Source organism: Stegostoma tigrinum, chromosome 7, assembly GCF_030684315.1.
Source record: "Stegostoma tigrinum isolate sSteTig4 chromosome 7, sSteTig4.hap1, whole genome shotgun sequence".
Taxonomy (NCBI): domain Eukaryota; kingdom Metazoa; phylum Chordata; class Chondrichthyes; order Orectolobiformes; family Stegostomatidae; genus Stegostoma; species Stegostoma tigrinum.
The window spans coordinates 101,250,630-101,272,483 of NC_081360.1; the positions used below are offsets into that span (position 1 = coordinate 101,250,630).

A 21,854-nucleotide genomic window follows, 5' to 3' on the forward strand; every position below is an offset into this window, starting at 1 on the left:
AAATCAGCCACACTGATCTTATTGAATGGTGAAACAAGCTGGAAAGTGATTGACCTAAACAAAGTGTAGACCTGGATGAACACAGCAGGCTAGGCAGCATCAGAGGAGCAGGAAAGCTGATGTTTTGGATCTGGATCCTTCTTTAGACCCAAAACATCGGCTTTTCTGCTCCTCTGACCCTGCTTGGCCTGCTGTATTCATCCAGCTTCACACCTTGTTATCTCAGGCTCCAGCATCGGCAGTTCCTACCGTCTCAAAGTGATTGACCTGTTCCATCTCCTAACCTATATGCTCCCATGTATGAAGCATTAGGAGCATAGCCATAGGAGGTACACTCTTCAAACTTAATCTGTCGTCCATCAAGATAAAAGCTAATACTAAACCTCAAATCTTGTTAAGAAAGCATATGGTGTTTTGGCTTTCATTAACAGGGGGATTGAGTTTAAGAGTCATGAGATCTTGTTGCAGCTCTATAAAACTTTGGTTAGACCGCACTTGGAATACTGCGTCCAGTTCTGGGCGCCCTATTATAGGAAAGATGTGGATGCTTTGGAGAGGGTTCAGAGGAGGTTTACCAGGATGCTGCCTGGACTGGAGGGCTTATCTTATGAAGAGAGGTTGGCTGAGCTCGGACTTTTTTCATTGGAGAAAAGGAGGAGGAGAGGGGACCTAATTGAGGTATACAAGATAATGAGAGGCATAGATAGAGTTGATAGCCAGAGACTATTTCCCAGGGTAGAAATGGCTAGCACGAGGGGTCATAGTTTTAAGCTGGTTGGAGGAAAGTATAGAGGGGATGTCAGAGGCAGGTTCTTTACGCAGAGAGTTGTGAGAGCATGGAATGCGTTGCCAGCAGCAGTTGTGGAAACAAGGTCATTGGGGACATTAAAGAGACTGCTGGACATGCATATGGTCACAGAAATTTGAGGGTGCATACATGAGGATCAATGGTCGGCACAACATTGTGGGCTGAAGGGCCTGTTCTGTGCTGTACTGTTCTATGTTCTATATCCATTCAGCGTGTTCGTATTCCGAGTTACCCTGAGCTAGAAAAAATATCTGATGTTTAAAAATTTGATCATGGGATTTGGCTGTTGTTGGCTGGGCCAGCATTTATTCCCATCCCTTATTGCTCTTATTGAAGAGTTTAGCGCCTGGAGTCGTATCAAGGCCAGACCAGGTAAGGGCGCCAGATTTCTCCCCCTAAAGAATATTTGTTGGCCAACGTACTCTCCATTTATTCACATCCTCCTCCTCACATTCATAAAAACCATACATTTGAGGAGGTAGCTATGAGGAACAGACAAGTGGGCACGAAACATTGAGCCCATCAAAGCTGCCCCACCATTCTAGATCACAGCTGGGCATCTACCTCAGTGCTGTTTTCCATTCACTCGTACCCTCTCCTACAATCTCATTAGTATCTAGAATCCTAGAAATCTTTGTTTTTGAACATACTCATTGGAGATAGAGAAATTCCACAAGATTCACCACCTCCTGAGTGAAGAAATCCATCATTTCTGTCATAAAAGGCTTGCCCCTTACTCTATGTAGGTATTCGCTGGTTCTAGACATGTCCATCATGGGCCTCCTGCAGTGCCACAAAGATGCCACCCGAAGTTTGCAGGAACAGCAGCTCATATTCCGCTTGGGAACCCTGCAGCCCAATGGTATCAATGTGGACTTCACCAGCTTCAAAATCTCCCCTTCCGCCACTGCATCCCAAAACCAGCCCAGCTCGTCCCCACCTCCCTAACCTGTTCTTCCTCTCACCTATCCCCTCCTCCCACCTCAAGCCGCACCTCCATATCCTACCTACTAACCTCAGCCCGCCCCTGGACCTGTCCATCCTCCCCAACTGATTTATCCCCTCCCTACCTCCCCATCTATACTCTCCTCTCCGCCTTTCTTCTCCTCTAGCCATCTTTGGCCGGCTCCCCCCTCTCCCTATTTATTTCAGAATCCTCTCCCCCTCCCCCATTTCTGAAGAAGGGTCTAGACCCGAAATCTCAGCTTTTGTGCCCCTGAGATGCTGCTTGGCCTGCTGTGTTCATCCAGCCCCACACTTTGTCATCTCGGATTCTCCAGCATCTGCAGTTCCCATTATCTCTTAATCTCAATCAGTGTGTTGTCTGCAAATTCATAGGTCATTAACTCCCAAAGAAAACAGCTATTTTCTTGCACTTTCCTCTTGTTAACCTGCTCATCTAATTTTTCTTGTAGCTGTGGTCATGGTATTGCATATTTTAATCATGCTATATGAATATTTCTTTGCTACCCCATACACATGCTTATAGTTAGCATCCTAAAGCAATGCTTTATTCTCACCAATATTCATCCATCAGTACTTCATTGGTACAGAGGCTCAGTGGTTCACACTGCTGCCTCACAGCACCAGGAATCCCAGTTCAATTCCAGCCAAGGGTGACTATCTGTGTTGACGTTTGCACATTCTCTCTGTGGGTTTCCTTCCACAGGCTGCAGGGTTAGGTGGATTGGCCATGCTAAACCGGTTACCAAGGGTTAATGGGAGAATGGGGTTGAGGAAACATATGATTGAATGGCAGAACAGACTTGATGGGCTGAATGGCGGAATTTCTGCTCCTGTGACTTAGGGTCTAATTTGCCCTCAGTGTCCAACGATGGGAAAACTAGGTAGACTAGCCATGGGAAATGCGGGATTATTGGGTGGGATGCTCTTCAGAGGGTCGGCGTGGACTCGATGGGCAGAATGGCCTGCTTTCACACTGTAGGGATTCTATGATTTAGTTTTCAATACCCCTCAATTTGTTAAAGACGTCACGTTTATAAATTTGCATTTGTAAAGATCTTTTTGCTTTTCCATTGAGACTTTTTTTTGTACTAATGTTTGTATTTGTTCAAAATGTGCATCAGTTCCTACTTGGCATTAAATTGTGTCTGCCACCTACCTACCACCCTGCTCAATTGTCTATGGCCAAAAGGGCATGTTTTCCCTGGAGTGTCAGAGGAGGCTGAGGGATGACCTTAGAGAGGTTTATAAAATCATGAGGAGCATGGACAGGGTGAATAGCCAAGGTCTTTTCCCCGGGATAGGGGAGTCCAAAACAACAGGGGCATAGGTTTAAGGTGAGAGGGGAAAGATTTAAAAGGAATCTAAGGGATAACTTTTTCACACAGAGAATGCTGTGTGTATGGTACAAGCTGCCAGGTGGAGGCTGGTACAATGAAACATTTAAAAGGCATCTGGGTGGGTCCATGAATAGGAAGGGTTTAGAGGGCTATGGGCCAAATGCTGACAACTGGGACTTGATTAATTTAGGGTATCTGGACAGGTTGGGCTGATGGGTCTGTTTCTGTGCTGTATGACTCTATGACACTGTAAGCGGTCCTAACTTCAATGCAACCATTCACCATTCTGAAATACAACTGCTCAACACGGGTTTCCATCTCCAATCACTGTCTCAATGCGGTCACTGTCTCCTTTGTCTACTGACGGCTTTGTTATGCAGTGTCTTGTTGATCACCTTTTGAAAGTCCATGTACATCACATCAAGCACATTCCCACTCATTAACCCCCCCCCCCCCGTTACCGTTGCCATCCCAGAAGATGTTATTGCTGGACAAGTCCGATCTCAAACTGAAGACCAGCTTGACAGATCACAGCTTGTTTTGGTTTTAATGAGCTAAGTCTTTCACCAAAATGAAGTGTTGCGGATTTTCTTTTAATAACAAAGCCTAGGTTTATTTCACAAAAAAATTGAACATAAAACAAATAAGTCAATTTACATATCACACAAGGTTAAGGATTTTAAACACATGGTAAATACAAATCTAATAATCCAAAAAGTGCTCCTTTACAGTGCTCACACCAGATGGAATTCCCTTCTCTATCACATCTGTAAAAGTTTGAATTTCATGGTGGTTTCAATTGACCACCTGAAGTGTCCAACAACCACATCCTTCAGTCTTGACTGAACTTAGTGTAGAATTTCTCAGCTTCAAACAACTTTTTCAGGGTTGTACCCAAACATTCCTGGTCTGGAACTTTTAAACGTAACTCCTTACACCGAGATAGATCAGTGAGTAATTGTTACATGCATCAGCCAAGGCTTCCACTAAACCACTGAGCTGAAGCTTTCTTCAAATCACGGGTCATTCCCTTAATCAAAATAAAATAAATCAAACTGAAAGCCCAGGGTACTTTGCTCATACTAGTTCTCCCAATGAAAACAAAACCCCATCAGCTGTCAGCAGTATATTTTCTTAGACTAACTACATAAATACTTGCAACTTAATCATTATGCCCTTCAGACATACAGACCAAAACCCATATACCACTAGTTCAAAAATCCAAGATCAAAAATGACATTGAAAATATAGATAAATCACACATCTTATGTCACAGTTACCTCAAAATTGCGATTAGATTGATTAGACAATCATTGCTGATAGGGTGATACACATTTAGAGAGTCAGAGTTATACAGCACAGAAACAGACCCTTCGGTCCAACCAGTCCATGCTGACCATAATCCCAAACTAAACTAGTTCCACCTGCCTGCAATTGGCCCACATCTTTCCAAATATTTCCTGTTCATGTACTTAGCTAAACGTCTTTTAAATGTTGTAATTGTATCCACATCCACCACTTCCTTTGGAAGTTCACTCCACATACGAACCACACTCTGTGTCTACTAAAGGTGTCCCTCAGGTCTTTTTTAAATCTTTCTCCTCTCACCCCAAAAATATTTCCCCCACTCTTGAAATAGCCAGCACTAGGGAAAAGATACCTTTCGCTTCATCTATACCCCTCATGGTTTTATAAACGTCAATAAGATCACCTCTTAATCTCCTACGCTCGTGAAAAAACATCCAACCTATCCAACTTCTCCTTATCACTCAAACCATCCCTTTCTGCCAACATCCTGGGAAATCTTTTCTGAAACCTCTCCAGCTTAATAATATCCTTCCTATAGCATGGCAACCAGAACTGAAAAGGTTGGAGGGATATGGGCCAGGAAGGACTAGTTTAGTTTGGAATGGACTGGTTAGACCAAGCATAACAAGAGGCTCTGATGAAGGGTCTAGGCTGAAAGGTCAGCTTTTGTGCCTCTGATGAAGGATCTAGGCCCGAAACATCAGCTTTTGTGCTCCTGAGATGCTGCTTGGCCTGCTGTGTTCATCCAGCCCCACACCTTGTTATCTCGGATTCTCCAGCATCGGCAGATCCCGTTATCATTGGTTAGACCAAGCAGTCTGTTTCTGTGCTGTTTGATTCCATGACTCCAAGAGGCTTTATCAATATCCTGCACAATCTCAATATAACGTCCCAATTCCTAAACTCAAATGTCTGAGCAATGAAGGCAAGAGTGTCAAGCAGCTTCCTAGCTACACTGTCTACATGCAATGTAAACTTCAAAGAATTATGTAGCTGAACTCCTGGGCCTCTTTGTTCTCCAACATTACCCAAGGTCCTACTTTTGATTTCTCCAAAGCTACAGCAGATCGGTATCTGAAATGAAAACAAATAATTTGACAGGCAAATGAAAATTGGACGGGTTGGTCAGGAAGGGAAGAGATTGTCAGTGATGGCAAAGTGTAAGTTCAACAGAAACAGACAGATTCTTCTTCTCGTGAGGGGTACAAATGAGGAATGCTTTCTTCTGGTCTTTTACAGGATATGGGTGTTACTGGCCAGGTCAACACTTGTCACCCATTCCCAACTGCCATTGAACATAGGGATTCTCTGGATCATTTCAGAGGGCTGTTGAAGAATAACTGGGGATTCAGACCCATTGGGGGCAACGCAGGTGGATAGAGTGGCCAGGAAGGTATAAGTCATGCTTTCATTCATCGGATGGGGTATTAAGTACAAGACTTGGCAGGTCATGTTACAGTTGTATAGGACTTTGGTTTGGCCACATTTGGAGTACTGTGCACACTTCTGGTCACCACATTACCAAAAGGATGTGGATGCTTTGGAGAGGGTGCAGAGGAGGTTCACCAGGATGTTGCCTGGTATGAAAGGTGCTAGCTATGAAGAGAGGCTGAGTAGATTAGGATTATTTTCATTAGAAAGACGGAGATTGAGGGGGACCTGATTGGGGTCTACAAAATCATGAGGGGTATAGACAGGGTGGATAGCAAGAAGCTTTTCCCCAGAGTGGGATCTCAATTACGAGGGGTCACGATTTCAAGGTAAGAAGAGGAAAGTTTAAGGGAGATATGCGTCGAAAGTTCTTTACGCAGAGGGTGGTGGGTGCCTGGAACACGTTGCCAGCGGAGGTGGTAGAGGCGGGCACGATAGCATCATTTCAGGTGCATCTCGACAGATACATGAATGGGCAGGGAGCAGAAGGATACAGATCCTTGGAAAACAGCAGGGGGACTGCAGCAGTTCAAGGCAGCTCACCCCTACCTTCTCAAGGGGCAACTAGGCATTGGCAAGAAATGATAGCTCAGCCAGCGATGCCCACATCCCACAAATGAATAAGAATTAAAGTAATTAGACCCTGGTTACAGGTAAACAGTCGTCATTAACCACCATGTCATAATACAAATTACAAACTCCTCCTCATAGTCACACAAGCTGAGAAACAGACAGACAGCGACAATAGGCTACAGGCAGAGGGAAACTGGGCAGCAGTCCACTGGCTTCCATTCATCGGTTGCTAAAATGACTCTGATGCTGGTCAGAATGTTGTTGTTCCGTCGTCTTTCTCCAGATGCTTCCGTTGGTTTGCCAAGAAGCACAGGCAGGAAGGTTCACTTTATAAAATATCTTTGACTTATCAGTTAAGAATTCCAGCTTATGACAACTGGAGGAAAGCTAAACCGGTTTTCTTCAGGTTTAAAGTAGGATTTGGCTGCGGAGAACAGAGAGACAGCTCCTGAGCTGGTGGAGATCTAAACACTTCTAGCTCTGTCTTTTTCCCAGTCCTAGATTGTTCAGTCCCCTCACGACCAATCACAAGGTTGTTGCCAGGCAAAAGACTTGTCATTGATAACTGGTCATTAGTCCATGGATCAATCAACTTCTTGTTGCCAACCAAAGCTCCATCTGTACATAAAACCCTTGGCTCCAAACTGTCTGCAACCACTTCAATTACTCCTCATTCAAACAGCTATTTGTATAATGCTTGCCATAAGTATCAGGTTATTTGTTTTTCAAAACATGCAGCAATCCTCCAAAACATCATGATATGTTCTCAAGTATCCTGCTATAACCTCCTTAATTGAGTCTTACATTTCCCTATGACAGTTTTTGGCCTGCCTTCTTTCTTGGATTGTTCTAGCACATAAGGAATTTAGGAAGATTATGATTTAATGCAACCTCTGCAGCCACTCCTTTGAAGAAACTGGGAAGCAGGTTATCAGGGACTGTCAGCCTTTAGGTGTAATAATTTTCCCAGTGTCTTTTCCCTGATGAGTTCCTCGCTCCTGTTCATCTTTCCATTTTTCAGGTGATTTGGGGAAGTTTTCAAGTCGTCTATAGTGAAGACAGCACAAAATACCTCAAAGCCCTCCATCACTTCAACTTTCATTATCAATCCCCAAGCTCATTCTACAAAGAACTGACTTCAGTTATGCTTTTATTTACTTGAATGCCTGTAGAAACTCTAATAATTTGTTTCTGTATTACTAGCAGGCTTTCTCTGACACTCTGTCTGAAAGAAGGACGTTTTTTTTTACTAGTCTTTAAAACCTGTCCATTTTTCTGACCTACGAAATAGCATTTCTTTCAATCTGATACTATCTCTAGCATCCACATTTATCCTCGGTTAATAGTTTCTTTGAGAAGAATATTTCCTTCTCACTGGGATATATCTTTGCTGAGAGTTATTAAATCTCTCCTTAAGGGTCTCTTTATTTAAACAACGATACCAAAAGTGTCCAAAACATCAATGTCTAGCAGATGCAGACTTGGAAACCCCTAAACATGCATTTTCTTCATGTTATTGCAGCCACTTGTTTTGTCTCTAGCATTTTTGATTTTGTGCTTCAATTAATCAGATCATTGGTGATCTCCTTCACTGCTATTCAGCTGTTGACACTTTACTCACACTGTCTGACACTTCTGATCATCTGCAAAAACTTGTCATTCAGCCTGTCGACACTCCACTCACATTGTTTGTACATCTCGGTTGACATTCCTAACTACCTGGAATTACTCTATCTCTCAGCCTATATATTCTGTGCCTGTGCACTTTCCTCCACTTTATCTGATGAAGGAGCAGTGCTGCGTAAGTTTGTGTTTTCAAACAAACCTGTTGGGCTATAACCTGGTATTGTGTGATTTCTGACTCTGTCCACTCCAGTTCAACACTGACACCTTCACATCATTTTCTTCATTTATTCTGGGATGTGTGTCACTGACACATTTATTGCCCATCCCAAATTGCACTTGGGCCATTCAGCCCATCTGTTCAATGCTGGGGTTTACATGCACACCATTTCACCCCGCTGTCACCGTGTTACTTTACTCCTTTCCCTATGCGTTCATTAGATCTCCCACAAAATGCAGTCTTTGTCCACATTTCAACTACTCCACAAAGCCAGTCAGTCCCTGCGAATTTCTCAATTATTTTTGATTTATTAGCATCACATTAATTCTCTTCTCACAGGATTCTCTTGGAACTTGACAGTATAGATGCTGAGAGGATGGTTCCCCTCATGGGAGGGTCTAGGACCAGAGGGCGCAGTCTCAGAACAAAGGGGCACCAATTTAATACTGAGATAAGGAGGAATGCCTTCTCTCAGAGGGTTGAGGGTCTTTGGAACTCAGAAAGCTTGGGGGGGAAATGTCCTTGTGCATATTTAAGGCTGAGACAGATAGATTCTTGGTCAGTCGAGAAATCAAGGATAATAGGGGAAGGGCAGGAACGTGGATGTGGGCTGTGATCCTATCAAATATCAGAACAGGCTCAAGGGGCTGAATGGCCTACCCTTGCTCCTATTTCTTCTGGTCTTATGGGGGCTCAATGGCGACAGCTTGTTGATACTGGAACGAGACTGGGTCAGTGAGCAGTTTCAAGCTGGGATTGGTGAGGGTCATCCAGGATACAAAAGCTTAAACGAGTTAAAACCTCCTCAGGATGTCCACATTCGGACGATTTAATCAGAGCGGGAGACTGGGAGAGCTCTGTTTACATTCCAAAGCCGTTGGAAACAGTTTCTGTTCAACACGCAGCAGCACAGCAACTAGAGCAGGCAGCTCAAAATAATTGATAGGAAGTCAGCAGGGGACTGGCCTTTCCCTTCTCCAAACAGAAACGGCAGGGAACGCCAACAACCTGGAATGTGCTGATGAGAAGGCAGTGGAGAGAAAAGATTCAACCATAACTTCAAACAGGGAACTTGACTGAGACACATTGCACAGATGTGGAAGCAGGCCATTCAGCCCACGCTGACGCTCCAAAGAGCATCCTACCCAGACCCCCATCCTGCATGGCCAATCCACCCAACCTACACATCCTTGGATGTGGGAGGCATGTTGCCAGGCGTGTCCCCCGTGGGGATGACAGAGTGGGGGACGGATGGACTTTAAATGAGGCCCATCAAGTATTCCCTGGACGCACACAAACACACAGCAACTACAATCAGTACCCTGTGAGATATCAATCAGCAAATGCCAAGAGGAGTGACCTGGTGTAGTGTGGGCATAGAAAGATCCCACATGCAGAGATAATTTAGTGGCAAGGGGCAAGACACGATTTTGTTTATATTTGTTCGTGGAATGTGGCATCATTGGCTGGGCTTATACTGATTATCCATCCCTAATTGCCCAGAGGGCAGTTAAGAATCACCCACCTTGCTGTGGGCCTGGAGTCACACGTAGGCCAGACCAGGGAAGGATGATAGATTTCTTTTCCTAAAGGAACACAAGTGACCCAGGTGGATTTTTACTACAATCGGCCACAGTGGTTACCAGATGCTATTCAAGATTTTTATATTAAATTCAAATTTCACAATCTGCCAGAGCGGGATTTGAACCCACATCACTAAAATGTTAGCCCGGTGCCCCGGGTTATGACAGTACCACTGCCACCCTGGTTTCGGCAGGGGATGAAACTTGGCCAGTTTTCTGAAGAAGGGTTCTGACTCGAACCGTTAACCCTGTCTCTCTCTCCGCAGATGCTGCCAGACCTGCTGAGTTTCTCCAGCATTTTCTGTTTACATTTGTTTCAGGTCCAGTTCTTTGTTTCAATTTATTACATGGGCCAGAATCTCCGTTCCAACGCAAAAAGTTGCGCTGGCGTCTGCCTCAATTTAACATCTCAACGACAGTGCCTCCTGACAGCGCAGCACTCCCTCAGTACCTCACTGCAGTGCCTGGAGAGATTATGGGCTCTAGCTGGAGAAGGCTAGAATCTAGCACCGAGATAGACACACAAACTTGTACATTCATGATTCATTTATGCAAACATTACTAATGTAAAACCAAAAGACAGCATCATTATCTGCAGGGCCGATGATTAAATATTTTCATCCACTGCCTTGCTGAAGTGTGTGCCTTTCAGAACCAATTCATTTCCCTTCATAAACTAACAATGCTTCTTGAATCCATTACCACACTTTGCATTACCTTAAATTCATTACCCTGCACTAGAGATGCCACAGTTGCCAAGGTCAGTCAGACACTAAACAGCAAACAATTCTTTTAAAAGGCAAGGCCTGATAATAAAAAGTTAGATTATAAACTGAGAAATAAAAGATTGTAGCTCGATCATTTGCGAAGGATGTTAACAGAAATGGATGACAGTTGCACAGTTACTCAGTAAAACCGCTCTCTACCCGCAGACTGATAGACAGACCCTGCTCACAGTTCAATGATCTGTTTGCTGTCTCCCCAGAACTTCCCCACTCATTCATTTCTATCCTTCAAAATCCTACAGCTCTACATTTGCTGAGAGTTTTCTGTCACACAAGTGTCAAATAATATGGCTCTGGGTGCCCGTCACTTGGGCAAATTATTTTTTTTAATAATTCTTTTGGAAGGATGTGGACATTTATTGCTCATCCCTGAATTGCAAGGCCATATAACATAGAACTGTACTGCACAGCACAGGACCGCGATGCTGTGCCTTCTCAGAGAGTCAACCACATTGCTGTGGGTCTGGAGTCACATGTAGGCCAGACTAGGTAAGGATGGCAGTTTCCTTCCCTAAAGGGCATTAGTGAACCAGATGGGTTTTTCTGACAACTGATGATAGTTCCATAGACACAAACATTGAGACCAACATTCAATTACAGATTTAACCCAAGACCCTGCCCCCACTTCTCTCCCTAACCATGGTGGGGTGGGGGGGGGGGGGGGCACAGATTTAGCTGAGCCATTCCCAACGCCACATGGCTATTACAGTTGCCACTTGTCATTTATTTCCCACTGCATGCCCCTCAATCACAGCCTCCTCCTTCCTCGTTCTGACAGACGACTGAGAATTACTACACCTTTAACTTGTAATTACTAGGGGTCATGAGTTCAAAGTGAGAGGAGGAAAGTTTAAGGGAGATATGCGTGGAAAGTTCTTTACACAGAGGGTGGTGGGTGCCTGGAACGCGTTGCCAGTGGAGGTGGTAGACACAGACACGTTAGCGTCTTTTAAGATATACTTGGACAGGTACATGGATGGGCAGGGAGCAAATGGACACAGACCGTTAGAAAATAGATGACAGGTTAGACAGAGGATCTTGATCGGCGCAGGCTTGGAGGGCCGAAGGGCCTGTTCCTGTGCTGTAGGTTTCTTTGTTTCTTTGTTTCTAGATCAGAGGAACGAGTTCTCGCGTAAAATGCTAACTCTGTTTCTCCCTCCATAAGCGTTACACCCCCCTCCCAGATTAGTATTACCATTGCTTCTCACTTTCATTCCCACTCTCATGGTTTGTTCACTTCTTCGTTCCTTCCAAACCTCACCTTTTACTCTCTACCTCGATATCCCACATTACTCCTATCAATACATTTCACCCTCACCCCCTTGTCCGTTTATGCCAACTCCTCAATTCTGTTCCAACATAATCACCTCACTCCCACCCCTCTCTGATTATACCTTGTCCAGCAATTCTCGTTAAACGTGCCTAAAATGTGAATCTATGAGCAAGGGACAGGAGGAGTAGGCCATTCAGCCCTTCCACCTGGCTCCACTGTTCAAATTAGATCATGGTTGATATATAACTGCATATTCTGCCTACCCCTGATAGCCTTCCACCCCTTTCGCTTCTCAGGAATCGAACTACCTCAGCCCTAAAAAGATTCAAAGATTGCTTCAATTCTGAGCAAAGAATGGCAAGCAGGACATGACCGGGAATGGAGGGTCGAAGTTATAAGGACAGGGTGGATAGGCTGGGACTTTTTTCACTGGAGAGTAGGAGGTTGAGTGTAGAGGTTTGTAAAATGATGGGGGGTACAGATAAGGTGAATGGGACGTGTCTTTTCCCTGGTGGGGGGGGGGGGGGGAGGATGGATTTTAAGACCAGAGGCCACACTTTTAAGGTAAGAAGGAGTTTCAAAAAAGACATGGGGGCTCTTTTTACCACACAGCGAAAGGTTCGCATGTGGGACGAACGTGCAGACCAAGTGGTGGATGTAGGTACATTTGGACACATTTGGATAAGTACATGAATAAGAAAGGTTTCAAGGAGTGTGGGCCATTATGGACACATTGGACCAAAGGGTCTCTTTCTGTGTTGTATGACTCTTTCCAATGACCCTCTGAGAAAAGCAACTGCCTTATCTCGATCTTAAATGGGTGCCCCCTGATTTTAAATATTAACGTTTAGCTATAGATCCTCCCATAAGAGAGAACACCATCTCCACATCCACCCAGTCAGCATCTTCTACCTCTCTTACTCTTCTGAGTTCCCATGGATACCAGCCTGGCCTGTCCAAACTCTCCTCATGAGGCAGCCCGGGTGGTCAAGGTATTAGTCTGAGATCGATAGAGAAATAGTGGTAGTCATTTCAGGGAATATTATAGAAATATCAGGCCAAATGTTTCTCCATTGTAGAGAAAAGTCCTCAGGGGAGGTCACGTAATGTCTGATTAACTGAAGACGTTAAAGGAAGCATTAACCTTTGGGATACAGGGAAGAAGTAGAAGATTGGCACTGGGTCACTGTATTCATGGTAATGAGGTCAGCCAGGTCGACCTCATAGAATAGGTGTTCCCTGATTGGAGGTTGTTAAGCTGGTCCAATCAGGGAGCCCTGGCTGACAGATATAAACAGGAGTGTCTCAGGTTCTGCTCACTTTGAGAGCTGGATCAGTGACAAGTGGAAGTAAAGAGTGACTTGGTGATGGGATCCTGGGCTCTGGTGTTATTTTCAGTGACCCTGCTCATTTGAAAAGGTCAGTGCCTAGTCTAGGGGCAGAATGGCCTCCTCCTGCTCGGTAACAATTCAGTATCTCTGCGAACTGAAGTAAAAAAGCAGGTAACAGTGCTTCAGAATGGTTGGTAGGCTAGACAGTTAAACAGAACGTGAATAAGTGCAGGCAACAACAAGATGATTCAGGAGAAATTAATTATGAATTGAATCAAGCTAGAAATACTAAAATAGCTACTAAAAGATTTTTTGACTGCTGTTTGTAAAGGGCAACAGTAGATAAAGTAAATATTGATCCTCTAGGGAGAGATAATTAAGAGCAAACTGTAGTACTAATGTGGGGTAGGAGATGGTGTAGCGGTAGTGTCACTAGGCCAGCAATCTAGACCCCAGACTAATGTGTTGAGGCCATGAGTTCAAATCCCAACACATCAGCTGGTGAAACTTGAAATTACTTCAACACTGGAAAAGTAAAACTGGCAATTACTGCTAAAACCCCCATCTGGCAATCATCTCTGGGGGGGATGAAATCTGCCATCCTTCGCTGGTCTGGCCTATGTTTGACTCCAGACTCACAGCAATGTGGTGGCATCACTAACACCAGCAATGTTCCATGAATGAACTGGTTTCTCTGAAGTGCTTTCAATGAATTGACATCCTGACTTAAATAAGGAAAGTGATGCTCATTGGCTGCCTCATCACCATCTAAATGTTCACATAAACGTTAATACACTTTCTGTTCTTTACCAGCTTTCTCCGAATCTACCGAAATACCAACAAAGCCAGAGGACTGGGCAACAGATATGTGGGAGGGTGTGGAGGATATAGAGATTTTTTTTTTTACACAGTCACCCATGCTACTCATTTACAGGGCTAGAAACAATTAATGATTTTAACTGGAAATTGGGTGAACACTTGAGGGAAGTATGTGAGAGGAGGGATGTAACTGAGTGGATCGCTCTTCAGAGAGCCTGCATAGCTTCGATGGGCCAAATCGCCTCTTCCTTTGTCATTAGGACCTCTCACTACCGAGCTGGACCCTCAATTCTATCCAGATCCTAAATAGAGATCGACTGCTCAATCAAAATTGAAATGCAAACATTAACTCGTCCAACAACAGCCTTCCTCAGAGCCACGACGCTGGCTAAATAGAGCAGCATTAATACACCCTGGTTGGCTCAGTGCTCCTTACCGTAAGTGTGAGAGCTGCAGCCTCTCGGGCTCAGTAGCAGCGACAGCAGCAAGAGATGGCCAGGCAGCGGCGAACGGGGCTTCATCGTCACCAGCAGAGCCCCGGGGCGGGCGGGCAGGCAGGCAGCCGGAGAACGGCCAGAGGAGCCTGGGTCACCTTGAGCCGCTTTACATGGCCCCAGCCTCCCTGGCAAAGGGAGCAAGATGCTGGGCACCACGCACAGGGGTTCACTGCGCCAGCAGCTGACCGACCCGAGGAAATTGATACAGTGTCGGGGGAGGGGGCGCGTGCCCGCGGGAGGCTGACGTCAGCCGGGAGCGCGCATTACATCAAATGCAACTTCAGAGCTGCCCTGGAAAGATGTCCTGATGCGCAGTCCTTGCTGACACACACATCCACACCCACCCTCTTAACAGGGAGGCTGGGGCCCTCCAAAAGTAGCATCTAACTCATATCTGTACAAATCTCCCTCTCTCACACACAAAACCAAATCAGAACCAGAAGAACAAGGAACTGAGGATCTGAAACAAATTCAGAGGTTGCTGAAGAAACTCAGTAGGTCTGTGGAGATAGAAGCAGAGCTAACGTTTCGAGTCCAGTATGACAATTTTTGTTTGACTCATTCATGGGATGTTGGCGTTGCTGGCCAGGCAGCAGTTTATTGCCCATCCCTAATTGCCCAGAGGGCAGTTCAGAGCCAACCACGTTGCTGTGGGTCTGGAGTCACATGTAGGCCAGACTGGGTAAGGATGGCAGTTTCCTTCCCTAAAGGCCATTAGTGACACAGACCTCAGGTAAGGAGAGACCCTCAGCCAGGGTGGGAATTGAACCCATGCAAACGGCATTACCCGACAACACAAACCTTTCATTCCATAATGTCGTCACCATAGCCTGTTACACCAAACCAAATGTCACACGCCTTGTGTATTTGCATAATATTAACTGTGGATTCAGTATGAGTGTTTATATACTGGCACTAAAGATTAACTCATCAGAGTCCCGCTCAGCCATGAGGCTGGTCTTTCCATTAGAGAGACACAACTGGTGATGGTTTAACTTGAGGGTCACCACACCTCAGGTAAGGGGAAAGTTTGAGAAGGATAGTGTCTGACGTAGTAATGTCAGCCGGAGTGGGAACTGAACCTACACAATTGGCATTCCTCTGCATCAGAGACCACTCATCCAGCCAACAGGACTAACTAACCTCTGCTGTCATTTAAGCTCCAAATCTGTACAATTGTGTATTGAAAATATACACTTATTAAGCAACTTTTTGTTTATTCACTCACAGGATGCGGCCATTACTGGCTAGACCAGCAATTATTGCCCATCCCCAATTGCCCAGAGGGCAGTTAAAAGTCACCTACGTTGCTGTGAGTCTGGAGTCACACGTAAGCCAGACCAGGTAAGGGGGACAGTTTCCCTCCCTAAAGGACACCCATGCATCAGATGGGATTTTCTAACAATTGGCAGTGGTTTCATCGTCATTGTTAGATTCTTAATTACAGATTTTAAAAACTGCATTCAAATTTCACCACTGGTCACAGCAGGATTCAAACCTGGTCCCCCAGAAGATCATCTGAGTCTCTTGGTTAACAGTTTGGTGATAAACCACAAGGCCGTCATCCCTCCCGTTTATACATCGGTAAACATCATAAAACTTTCCAAAGCATTTCTCAGGGCATTATAGAGTAAATGCCACACACTGTAATGACAAGAGTGAGAAATCAAGTCCCTCTTGATCGGTTGCAATAAATAGTTTTATTTCCTTTATAGCACATAACAATCACACTGCATTTAAAACATCAACAATTACATCAAAATGAAAGAACTAGATTATAAGATTTGGTTGAGTAAAACTAAAGGAATTTTATTACCTATTAACCCCGAAAAAGTCAATCATACAAGGTACAAGCTTGGAATGTTTCTGGCTTGAAGGAGATTATGTATGGACGGCACAGTGGCTCAGCAATTAGCGCCAGGGATTCCACCCTCGGGCGACTGTCTGTGTTCGGTTTGCACATTGTCCCCGTATCTGCGTGCATTCCCTCCAGGTACTCCAGTTTCCTCCCACAGTCCAAAGGTGTGCAGGTTAAGTGGATTGGCCGTACTAAATTGCCCGTAGTGTTCAGGGGTGTGTAGATTAGGTGGGTTATAGGAGATGGGTCTGGGTGGGATGCTCTGAGGGTCAGTGTGGACTTGTTGGGCTAAAGGGCCTTTTCCACATTGTAGGGATACTCAAATAAATGTGATAAAGATAAATTAATTGCAATTTCAAGTTCTTTGAGTTGTGTGAGTGACTATTTAGCTATTGTCTTTTTTCTTTAGCAGTGATGAATTTGCAGCTATCCTTGAGTTTTTTGCTGGATTGTTGATTTGCTAAGTTGCTTTTCACCATGTACTGATTTTTGAAATGGATGAAATGCAAAAGCAGGGAGCAAGAGAGTGCCTTCCAGTTACAAACCCGTTAACCCTTCCTCTGCACTGCTACTCAAAATTTGCTGTAGAAAAATAGTTCAGTGCAAATTCCAGAGTCTAGTTCCATTGTCTTTCCAAGTCAGCTGATCTGCTGGCAATTTTCATCCCCTTGTTTTGTAACAAGCAGATTTGTACATACAAGAATTTATGATGAGTTTTGAACATAGGCCTGACTTTATGTACAGTGAATGTGTGTTCTGCAATGACTGGGAATCAGGATATATTTCCAGGGAGGTCAGAAGTTGGATTTTATGAAATCAAATTAACCTCCCACGGTAACACTCCCTGCCATATATACATATATAAATTTCTTGAAAGGGAATCCAATGGGAGATGTAGGTCGGAGTCTCAGTCCTTTTATAACAATATTAATTTCAAACTTGTTTTGTGATGTTTTTGTGAGATTGGTTAAATTTGATTAGGTGTTCATAGCAGCCATTTTTTTTTCTGATGAAAGGTCTAGGCCCGAAACGTCAGCTTTTGTGCTCCAAAGATACTGCTTGGCCTGCTGTGTTCATCCAGCTCCACACTTTGTTATCTTAGGTTAATGTTTATTGTCTTCCAAGGTCAGTGTAATCCAACTATGTCTCAGGTAGCAACATCAGGTGAAGAAAGTTGAATATTGATTGTCCATAAAAACCAAAAGAACTGCAGACACTGTATATCAGGAACATAAACAGAAGTTTCTGGAAAAGCTCAGCAGGTCTGGCAGCATCTGTGAAGGAAAAATCAGAATTAACATTTCGGGTCCGGTGACCCTTCCTCAGAACTGATGGTGACTGGGAAAATGCCAGTTTATGTGCAGAAAATAGGGAGGTGGGTGGAGTGGGGAGTGAACGATAAGATAGAGCCCAAAGGGAGAGAGAGACAGTAGGACAGACAATGGAGTTGCTAACGATCAGGCTGGGAGGGTGAGTAGCTGTTAATGGGGACTGTTCGTGACTAACAACAGGGGGTGTGTAATAAAAACCGAAAGAACTGCAGAGCTGTAAATCAGGAACAAAAACAAAGTTGCTGGAAAAGCTCAGCAGGTCTGGCAGCATCTATGGAGGAGTAAACAGAGTTAACGTTTTGGGTCCAGTGACCCTTCCCCAGAATGTTTATGTGAGGTGACTGAAGGGATTGATCAATAGAAAGGAATGGTGTGCATATACAAATCTGCTATTTTCAATTTGAACAGTTCTGAACCGTACTTTGTAATTTTATCTCCAGTTCAGAAGTAGTGATATTTTACTGCAGTTATACAGGGCCTAGGTGAGACAGTACCGGGAGTGTTGTGTGCAGTTTTGGCCTCCCTAGTAGAGGATGTACTCGCTATAGAGGGAGTGCAGCGGAGATTCACTAGGCTGACGCCGGGATCGTCCTACAAAGACAGATGAGCTCAACTGTTCTGTGGAAGGGTCATTCAACCTAAAACATTCACTCTGTTTTCTCTCCTCAGATGCTGCCGGGCCTGCTGAGCTTTTCCAGCAATTTCTGTTTTTGTTCCTGTTCAACTGGTTATGTATTTGCAAGAGTTTGGAAGGATGAGGGGGAATCTGGTTGAAATGTACAAAATTCTAACAGGACTGGACAGACAGGATGTGGGGAGAATGTTTTGGCACAACAGGGGAGCCTAGAAACAGACAACACAGTCTCAAGATAGAGGGTCGACCATTTAGAATTGAGATGAGGAAAGAATCCTTCAGAGTGGTCAACCTGTAGAATTGTCCACCACGGAAAGCTGTGGAGGCCAGGTCACCGAATATATTTAGGACAGGAATTGGCACATTTTTGGATTTCAAAAGCATCGAGAGAAATGGGGAGAAAGCAGGAAAATAGCACTAAGATATAGGAAATTCATGGCCACATTGAATAGCAGAGCAGGCTCGAACGGCCAAGTGGCCTCGCCAAGCCCCGAGCTTCTAAGTCGTCCATGTCGCTTGATGAGTAATCCAGAGGCCTCGGCCAATTTTCTGGGAAAAGATGTGGTTTCAAATCCCACTACAGCAGCTGGTGGAGTTTAAATTTAATCAATGAAATGTGGAATTGAAAGCTGCCCTCTGTGATGGTGACCATGACAACTGTTTGTTTGTTGTAGAAACATATCAGGTTCGCAAATGACTTTCCAAGAAGGATATCCGCTGTCCCTCCCTGGTCTGAGTTCCACATGACTCCAAATTGACAGCAATATGGTTGACTCTGAGCTGCCCTCTGAAATCGCAACTGACTCAGTTCAAGGGGCAGTTTGGGATGAGCAATGAAAGCCAGCCTCACCAGTGATGCCCATACCTCATGAAAGGATACAGAGCATAAAAATAATTCTTAGCTTTTGAAATAGATGAAGAAAAACATATGAGCATGGTGAAAGCCACTTCTATGCTCATCATGTAGCAAGAGGCAGGAAGCTGTGAGGAATCCCTTGGATGATGTGCAGGTCATGGGATGTAAATGCAAAATATCAAGCATCCAAGTAGTGCAGGGTGGAGAAAAAAAAACTGAATTTTGTTGCATTTCCATTCATATTCAATCTAAAATGTTTTGAAATGTACATTTATGAATAAAGTACATTTTTAGAAAAATGGAGGTATCTGACAATGCTTTCTGCAAAGGGACACCACATCTTGGGTCTTGCTGGAGATGGTACAAGATTCCAATATGTCCGACGTCATCAGTAACATGGGGCAATCGACAATGGCAGGCCATCATTTTGGGACGAGTAGCAGATTTACGCTGAGATGAGGAAGAATCACTTCTCTCAAAGGATGGTGGGTCTGTGGAATTCACTCCCCCAGAGTGTAGGAGATGCCAGGACATTTGAGTAAATTTAAGGAAGAGACAGGTGTTTAATTAGTAACGGGTTGAAGGGTTATGGAGAGTGGGCAGGGAAGTGGAGGCTGAGATGAGATTAGCCATGATCATATTGAATGGCAAAGCAGGCTCGAAGGGCTGAATGGCCGAGTCCCTACTCCTAGTAGGTCACTCTGCCACTTTAGTCAGACATTCAGACACAGAGCCTGATTAAGGTTGATGGACAAGTTGTCAGCTGTTACTGAACGATTGGCAATCTCCTCCCAGTCATTAATGTTGGTACAGCCTTGCTTCGAGAAGGATTTCAGATTGTCTTTGTAGTGTTTTCTTTGTCCTCCCCTGGAATATATTTCAGCATGAAGAAATCACTGGTCGGCAGGAGGTGCTTTTCAGTTGCCTGGATACGGCATCCCTTCCATGCCTGAATGCTTCAAGAAGGTACTAGTATTTGATAATCTTCTGTTGGTCCTGGAGGTAGAGGCATTGCTGGTGGAATGTTATAGCTGCTTGTGTGTCACTGGTACGTAATCCAGGTCTCACTGCAATACAGCAGTGCATTGGAAACAACTAAAATGATGCCCTATCATTCTAGATCATCCCACATGTTATTGACAGCATCAGACATATTGGAATCTTGTATCATCCCCATCAAGAGCCAAGATTTGTTGTCCCTTTGCAGGGTGGGGAGGTGATGGCCTAGTGGCATTATCACCGACCGGACTGTTAATCCGAAAGCCCATATAACGTTCTGGGGAGAGACAGTAGCAACTGCAGATGCTGGAGAATCTGTGATAACAAGGTGTAGAGCTGGATGAACACAGCAGGCCAAGCAGCATCAGAGGAGCAGGAAAGCTAACATTTCGGGTCAGAAAAATATCATTTTTCTGAAGAAGGGTCCAGGCCTGAAACGTTAGCCTTCCTGTTCCTCTGATGCTGCTTGGCCTGCTGTGTTCATCCAGCTCCACACCTTGTGATCTCAACATTCTGGGGCCCTGGGTTTAAGTCCTGCCACGGAAGATGTGGAATTTGAATTCATTTTAAAAACCTGGAATTAACGATCTAATGACGATGGTGAAACTACTGTCAAAAAAAAACCCCATCTCGCTCACTAATACCCTTTCGGGAAGAAAACTGCCATCTTTACCAGATCCGGCCTACACGTGACTCCAGACCCGCAGCAATGTGGTTGGCTCTCAACTTCCCTCTAAAATGGTAACTAGGGATGGACAATAAATGCCAGTGACACCCTCATCCTGTTTGTGAATAAAACAAAACTGCCCTGCACACCAGGTCTTGTACTAGCTTGTGGCGATCTTTGGGTCAAGCACTATGTTATAATGTGTAGAAGACTGTGTTAGCGCAGCCGATCTAGTGTTGGATCTCCTTGTGAATGGTGGTCTTTTGAGAGGTTGCTGCAAAAGTATGGAGTGCGCTCAATATATTCCAGAGTGTCACCTTCAGTATATTAGGGTTGTGGGATGTTCAACTGACCAACTCTGGGTTGATACAAATTTTGTTTCAATAACATTTAATTACAGGCTTTCTGACTCGTTTGCAGGATTGAAGAGATCAGGGAGGGCTTGCAAATTGGGAGCAGCGACAATGACAGGTGAACTAAAGCTTGATCAAAAAGGTACAATTTTAAAAAGTTAGAAAGGCATAAAGAGAGGTAGAGAGGCAGAAAGATATTGGAAAGGAATTCCAGAGTTTAGGACCCAGGTACAGCAGGCAATAGTGGAGTGATGGTAATGGAGGAATGTGCAAGAGACCAGAATCAGAGGGTGCTCCCTCTTTGACATCCTCCAATCTCCACTCACTTGGGCCACAAGTGGTAACTGCGGGCGCATCCAACTGAGACACCCGGTGTTAGAAGAGCAGAATGGGAATCAGAGTTCGATCTTAATTCGACCTTACCTCATGCCAGCTTTGCAACCGGGAGGGTGAATCTGTACAATTTTTCCTGTCATTATACTTGATGTCTCAACTGATTTAACCGCACAGACTATTAATCAAAAGTGCACTCTTTTGTAATTCTGGTTCAAAATTAGTCTGTGAGGAATAGCGAGTTGAGGCTGACAGCTAGCCTGAGAAAC

The 21,854-nt window shown here is 44.5% G+C and overlaps 1 protein-coding gene across 1 annotated transcript in view; it reads right to left on the reverse strand.

The window, feature by feature from the left end:
• LOC125454444 (receptor-type tyrosine-protein phosphatase-like N) overlaps window positions 1–14,794 on the reverse strand; it is a 191,300-nt gene extending 176,506 nt beyond the window's left edge. The window contains exon 1 of the mRNA XM_059647552.1: window positions 14,494–14,794. Coding sequence (XP_059503535.1) covers window positions 14,494–14,578 — 85 coding nt within the window. The 5' untranslated portion in view covers window positions 14,579–14,794. The remainder of the gene's footprint in view (window positions 1–14,493) is intronic.
• Between the last annotated feature and the right edge of the window lie 7,060 nt (window positions 14,795–21,854).